We start from the raw sequence: 7,500 nt of genomic DNA, 5'->3' as shown, positions 1-7,500 counted from the left end.
TTTGTATGAAACGAGAGAGAGTCCACGATACTGGATGGCATAATTAAATTACTCTACACACAATATTTTAATTTTCTATTAGCTCACCAAACGCAAAACAATACATCCACAAAGAAAAACCGTTCCAAGCGAGTGTATAGCCCTGCTGACTTCAGTGAGCCGGTGTTATCTGTTTTCAGCGGTCGTTATCTCTTGTAACTCAGATTTCGTGTCTAATTATGTACTTATGTGGCAAGTATCCGTGTAATAAGCGGGATAATGTCGTCCAGATGATTGTTATCTCAGAATAAACCCCCTTCAGGTGTGTGTGTGTGTCTGTGTGTGTGTGTGTGTGTGTGTGTGTGTGGGATCTCAGAATAAACCCCTTCAAGTGTGTGTGTGTGTGTGTGTGTGTGTGTGTGTGTGTGTGTGTGTGTGTGTGTGTGTGTGTGTGTGTGTGTGTGTGTGTGTGTGTGTGTGTGTGTGTGTGTGTGTGTGTGTGTGTGTGTGTGTGTGTGTGTGGAAGAGGAAGTCATGTTTTCTGACTCTATCCTCGCACACTTCTCATGTTCTCCTCTGATTCATTGAGCAGTGTGTGTTTGGTCATTTGTGTTTAGTTCTGCAAAGTTCAGCACATGACTACTGAAACCACACCTCTAAAATATTCAAGACTGATGTCTTGTTTTAGAACAACCACTTAAAATATAATCATCTGACTAAAGTGGCATATTACGGCGGTTACGGCTCGTCGCGTGCTCATCTCCTGTTCTCTGAGCTCTGAATGAGACGTGACCTCTCAGAGGTCATCCACGGGGTCACGCCGAGCTTTCAGAGGGTCCCGACCCCGTTAGTGAACATTAACCAGCAACCACTGGCCTAATACACACACACATGCACACACACTTATCTCTTCTCACATCTTTCCAACATACTGGCTGCATGAATTATTTAGCTTTGCTCATGGACACTTTGGCCCTCAGGGGTCTCCAGGAGCCTCGCAGTGTGTGTGTGTGTGTGTGTGTTCAGTGGAAACATGCTGATGAAGCGTCACTGACTGGGTCAGCAGATCTGGAAAGATCAGACCTCCAGGTTTACACGGGAATCAGGGCCAGATTTATGTAAAGACATTCTAGGCACGTCCAGTTACAGTGAGGAGAAATAATAAAAATGTCAAAAGAAGAGTTTAATCCGGCCTGACGGGAACAGAAAACTGACGATCTATGCAAAAACTAAATAAAGAACCATTTTGACCTCATTCTCATGAGAGTTTAGTTCGCTATAATGTGTCTGGATGTTCGGATCCTGGGTTATTATCATAAACTAAAACTCAATTTGCCTCACATAAAATACAATACTACTTAATCATGAAAAACATAATAGGTGATTTTATATGAAAATAACATTCAGAAACTGTATTTGACTAACAAAGTCATCCATTAACATAATGTTGTAGCGTTTATGTCTAAAAGGATTGAAAACAAGATCTTACCGATGCAGTTCAGTCATTCTGCCGGTTTATTCCTGATCCGTGAATATATAGATCACAGGTCAACTGAGTTTAATAGTGCAACCAAACATATTTAGTAGTGTGTAACGCACAACCGGTCACTGACATTTTTTTTTCCGTTGTTTTGAATGAGAAAGTGATCCTTCATCTCTAACTGTGATTTATTTTTTGTTGTGATTTTATAAAAACAAACTTGACGGCAGATGAAGGAAAACCACTTTAAATCTTCATTATGAATCCTAATCATAAATACAGTGCATGTGCACAATAACAGTTTAAATAAATAAAATAATGATGATTTAAACTGTTTTACATATGATATACACATTTAGATTAAAAATGCTATTCTCATTAATGGAGTTAAGCACTTAAATTACATGAAATCATTACCGAGGAGTTACAAAAAAATAATAAATAGAAATATTTGAGAGCCCTGGTGTTTTGAATCTGCAGTGTCAGTTCTTGCTATAAAAAATACACTGTAAAAAGATTTTTTAAGTCACAACTCATTTTATGTTGATTGTTTAATTGAAAATCTTCATTTGGTGAAACTAAGATGCCAACTGAACATTTTGCAGCAATGCAGCAAGTCAACCGGAAATGTTGAGATCTGACGTCCAAATTCTTGACCGTGTGTGTGTGTGTGTGTGTGTGTGTGTGTGTGTGTGTGTGTGTGTGTGTGTGTGTGTGTGTGTGTATGTGTGTGTGACAGTAAGAAATGGCAAGGCCACCAAACAGGCATCGCACTTTACCATCTAACAGGGGACCAAAGTCATTTTGTTTAATAAAATCACTATTCACTGTATAAAGTGGTGACCTGCAATAGTTGCGTTAAGGCCCTTGCACACTGAGTTTTTTCGTATCCGTCATTCGGTGGCTCTGAATTGTCAAAACACTGTTCAATTGCTTGTTACGTTTCCAAAAAACGCAGAAAATCGAACCCGATTCGAATTTTTTTATGACGTACGAAAGTTTCTTAGGCAGTGTGTATATGTGATTGACATAACGTGAGGTCGTATTCATTTTTTAACGCGCGAAAGTTTCGGACGCGAATTTCGGACTCAGTGTGCAAGGACCTTTAAAGAGCTATTTCTAAAGGCCATTGCACACTGAGTCCGGAATTCGTATCTGAAATTTCCGCACGTTTAAAAAAAAAAAATTCGACCTCACGTTATGTCAATCACGCTTGCACACTGTCTACGAAACTTTCGCCCGTAATAAAAAAAATTCGGATCTGCTTCGCTTTTCTGCTTTTTTCGCATCCGTACCAAGCAGTTTGAATGGTGTTTGAATGGTGAAAGCAGTGAGGAGGATTTTGTTGCCCTCTCTCTTCTTAGAAAGAGAAAAAGAAAGAGGAAATATTGGGTCCATCCAATCCTGAGATTGCGCCGAGAGGAAGGAGAGTTTCAGCTCCTTATCGTGAAATTATCCCGAGCGATTCAAAATTTACCTCAGAATGTCATGGAACAGTTTGACGCTTTGCTGGAGCCACATATTAAAAAGAAGACCACCAATTTTGTTTTTCATACATACAGTACTTTGTGCTGCAAGACGAAGTGCATCAACTTGTCAGACGACATTCTGGATTTTGTCGTTCGCTTGTACGGTGGCTCTGAATTGTCAAAAAACCTCTCAGAATGCTGGCTACGGATGCGAAAAAGCTGAAAAACAAACCCGATCCGAATTTTTTTATGACGGGCGAAAGTGTCGTATACAGTGTGCAAGCGTGATTGACATAACGTGAGGTTGAATTTTTTTTTAACGTGCGAGAATTTCGGACTTGGTGAGCAAAGGCCTTTTCCCTGAATGTTTTTTGCCGTACGCCATTTTTGGATTTCGAGCTCTCGTACACTTTATGGTTTTAAACATGAGTGTCAGTGATGTTGTGTCTGTGTCTCAGGTGAGCGCCTGCGTCAGACGGAGAACAAGGCCACGCGCTGTAAGCTGGAGCACCTGCGGCTCTTACTGCGGCAGCGCCGGCTCCGGCGGAGGGCCCGGAGGGACACACGGGCCCCGCTCCACTGGCTCCCCGAGCGCAAGACCTCTCGCAGCGACAGCGACGGCTCCCTGGATCTGGACTTCCAGGAGCCGGTCTGGAAACCCGACGCGCCGTCGGACAGGAACGCGGAGTTCGTTGTGGCTTGAGCTGGACGACAGGATGAACACGTGCCGCTCGAACAGTGAAGCAGAGGCTGTGCAACACTTCAGGAGTCCGTTCAGAGTCTCGTCACAAACAAATCACGCAGCACAAATATCTAAACATTCTTACATCAGGATACATTTACAGGTCTTAATATCTTCAGTCATTTCGCTTCTATTAGTGATGCACGATATATCGGCCACCGTATCGGTATCGGATGATATGTGGACCTTTTTGGTGAACGTGATTTCACCAAGTACCACATGTTCCTGAACCAACATCTTTATTGATCCTGGAACATCTTTCAGATCAACCAATCAGATTTGAGGAACAAGTTCACAGTTTATGTCAAGTTTAGGCTTAGAACCAGGGTGAAGTGCTTCAACATCAGTGTTATTCACCTGTCATTTCGCTCTGATTTTAGGGGAAAGTTAAGGGTAGGGTTAGGTTTAGGGTAAGGACTCAATTTTGGGACAGGAATGTTATTCCAGGATCAACATAATATGTGCAAAATATCCAAAATCACAGTGACCGTTCATTTTTAATGTTATAGTTATGGCCTGATAAGAAAATCTGGCCGATATATTAAAGCCGATAAATAATGTATTATTTCCTTCAGCTGAGACTCTTCAAAGCGCACTGTTCAACATGATGGTTATGAACTGCTTGAAATATGATTGGAATGACTCTGAAAAGTAAAGTGCAACACAAGTCTGTCATATCGTTACATAAGCTACATAAAATTATAATGAAAACATCATTGCACTTGTGTGTTTGGAACGTGGATTTTAATGCTGAGACTTCTGTTTTTGTAATCAGGCTCTCAAAAATTATATAAAAATTTGGATTTAGATTTATCGGCCAATATATCGGTTATCGGCTTTCAAAAATAAAATAAAAAAAATTATCGGTTATCGGTATCGGCCAAAATGTTCATATCAGTGCATCCCTAATCTTGATTTAAGAATGTTTAGATGTTTGTGCTGGAAAACAAGACAGAAACACTGAGGAAGAACATGATTTATTACAGTGTGATTCTCAGTACTCTCGATGGATGTTATGAAACGCAGTATGTAGCATTATCACGTCAGGTGAAGCTCTGGTTAGATGATGTTTTGCACAGTTCATTTCTCTCGCGAGCATTAAAATATTTTTGATACGTGTTTTAGAGAACAGTGCGTCAGGTTGTTCATTTCTTTATGAATCCTGGATCTCGTGAAAACAAGTACAGCTCATATTTCACCCTAAAATGGATATTATTTTTAACATTAGCGCAAAAAAAGCCTGTTTTTAGGACCATTAACATTAATTGTGAAATTTTTCAAAACATTTCAGCACATTTAAACCCCAAATATCACCGTAATGCAAGTATATATATATCAGTGCAGGGCAACGATTAATCGTGATTAATGCATCCAAAATAATATATGTGTGTGTACTGTGTATAATTATATAAATTGTATATATAAATACACACGCATGCATGTATATATTTAAGAAATATTTGCATGTATATACTGTATATATAATTTATATTATAAATATTTTATATATAAATAACACATTTTTCTTAACTATATGGCATGGATGTGTGTGTATTTAGAAATTTATACACAGTACACACACATATATAATGTAAATACAAACTTTTTCGGGGGATGCGATTAATCACGATTAATCGTTGCACAGCACTAGATTTGTTTAAAAATTGTGCTTAAAAATAGGCTTTTTCTTTATGGAAAATACAGCTTCTTTGGGGTGAAATATGATCGACATGTTTTATGAGATTCGTCCATGTCTTTCTAAGACACAGTTCATGTTCTCCTCCCGGACTGTCGCTTTCTGTGATTGCTATGATGAATCTGAGCGTTTTGAACAGATTCCAGGACTGTTTCCAGAAACACACGTTGACAGAAGGAAACATCAGTCACTCTGAAAGCTGAAATAAACCACACACTCATTTCTCTCTTCTGTCGGACAGCGGGTGAAGGACGACATGAACTCACTGACTGTTTTATCTTTAAGAAACAACGAATGCAAATCGCCTGGATCGGTGTGTGTGTGTGTGTGTGTGTTGATTCCCCAAACTCTTGTCTGAATGTGTTTTTCCTGTTCCTGTCAGACTGTGGGATCGGGATTCGGGAACTCTGATGAGTGACTGATCTCTCTCCTGCTTTTCTGTCGTGTGTTTGTTGTCCTGTTTATGCATCAGATCCTGATATTATCTGTCAGGCATGAAGCGATTATGTTCAGTCGCGAGCGGTTCCTCGTGTAGCACATTCATTCATACGACTGTATTAATTTATAAAACCATCTGTTAACTGTGAAACTGTGGTTTTGTGTTACTTTTCTCTTTATTGTGTCACACTGTAAACCACCCCAGCTCACATGGAACGTTCTTAGAACATTTTACTATAAATGTTACAAGTTTTGGAATGTTCAGCGCACGTTTAATTAAGAGTGACGTTCTCGTCATGTTTGTGGAATGTTGTTCCCTTAACGTTCACATTCTTTTTGTTAGTAGGTAGCCTATAGTACGTTTTTTTTTTTTCATGAGCAATACATTTTTGTGGCTTGCAATTTAGTTTTTATTTCTTTTTAGGTAATAAATTAAGATAAAGAAATGTTTGCTGTTTTCTGATTTCTCTTTAAATATCAGTGTCGCCTGAATTACACCGTGACTAAACATGATAAAAACATGCAACGTTTCATATGTATTTCTTGATGACTGGGTTCCTACAAAGAAATTTAAGTTAGACTTTGTATTAAACAACAATGGTAGCTTGTTATGTTTCAGCGATGACGTTGGTCGGTCTGGTCTAGACACCGGGTGAGTCATGTGACTGATGTGTTTTTCTTCAAACACAGGTGTGTGTGTGTGTGTGTGTGTGTGTGTGTGTGTGTGTGTGTGTGTGTGTGTGTGTGTGTGTGTGTGTGTGTGTGTGTGTGTGTGTGTGTGTGTGTGTGTGTGTGTGTGTTCTGCGGCTCCAGTCATTCTGTTGTTTGTTGTTGAAGAGGATCTGAAACAGAAACCAGAGTCTGACATTGTGAAACATAAACAACCAACGAGTCGCTTCACAATCAAGTCACACAACTAGAGAAACACACACAAAAACTAGGTCAAAACATTTAGTTTGACAATAGGATGTAATTGTAGATCTGAACGTGGATTACAGAAATGGTCTTATTTTCTGTAAAATGTATCAAAGTGAAGTGAGTTTTTTGCTGAAAACAAGAATAAATATCTTCGATGGGGCCAGAAAAATAAACATTGTTTTCTCTTTGAACTTAGTGTTTTATTTTCTTGTTTTAAGCACAAACTAACTTCATTATTTTTTACCTAATATCTTCAGTCATTTTAGCTTCTACTCCAGTAATCTTGATTTAAGAATGTTTAGATATTTGTGCTAGAAAACAAGACAGAAACACTGAGGAAGAACGTGATTTTTATTTTTTTGCAGTGTAAATGTGATTTATAACAGTTTGCAGCCATAATTCCCAGTGTATTATTAACCGCAGTGACCGGATCCATACTGGTGTCTGACGGGCCGCTTTGAGGGTTTGTAATAAAGCGTTGATCTTTAATCGTTCTCCTGTGACCCTCAAATAATGAGCAGGATTTACTGTCACACCTGCAGGTCTGCTGATATATCGACCCAGTCTGTGATTGAGGATGAGCTCATTGATACAGAGTCTTAATGTTGTTTTCAGGCTCTACTAGAACAGGTTTTCCTGCTTGAATGTTGATTATTTTCCTCATATTCTCCATTGTTGCGGCTCCTCTCTTCCCAGTCTGTCAGTAACGCTCTGTTTACTTCCTGTCTCTATGAAGCCCCTCCTCCTGAAAAGCACACTGTGCTCTGATTGGTCGGCT

At 39.3% G+C, this 7,500-nt stretch overlaps 1 protein-coding gene and 1 long non-coding RNA gene across 2 annotated transcripts in view; both read left to right on the top strand.

The window, feature by feature from the left end:
* Nucleotides 1–4,794, top strand: part of LOC143738513 (midnolin-A-like) — an 18,903-nt gene extending 14,109 nt beyond the window's left edge. Inside the window, exon 7 of the mRNA XM_077230494.1 lies at nt 3,387–4,794. Within this exon, the coding sequence (XP_077086609.1) occupies nt 3,387–3,631 (245 nt within the window). The 3' untranslated portion in view covers nt 3,632–4,794. The remainder of the gene's footprint in view (nt 1–3,386) is intronic.
* Nucleotides 4,795–6,293: 1,499 nt separating this feature from the next.
* Nucleotides 6,294–6,907, top strand: LOC143738512 (uncharacterized). Its single transcript, XR_013203893.1, has 2 exons — nt 6,294–6,546; nt 6,618–6,907. It is a non-coding gene; the product is annotated as an uncharacterized LOC143738512 (long non-coding RNA).
* The last annotated feature ends 593 nt before the right edge of the window (nt 6,908–7,500 follow it).

The sequence above is a fragment of the Siphateles boraxobius genome, unplaced genomic scaffold (genome assembly GCF_051911475.1).
Source record: "Siphateles boraxobius isolate OS27281-9 unplaced genomic scaffold, OSU_SipBor_1 146, whole genome shotgun sequence".
NCBI lineage: Eukaryota > Metazoa > Chordata > Actinopteri > Cypriniformes > Leuciscidae > Siphateles > Siphateles boraxobius.
This window is presented reverse-complemented; position numbering and strand designations above follow the sequence as displayed.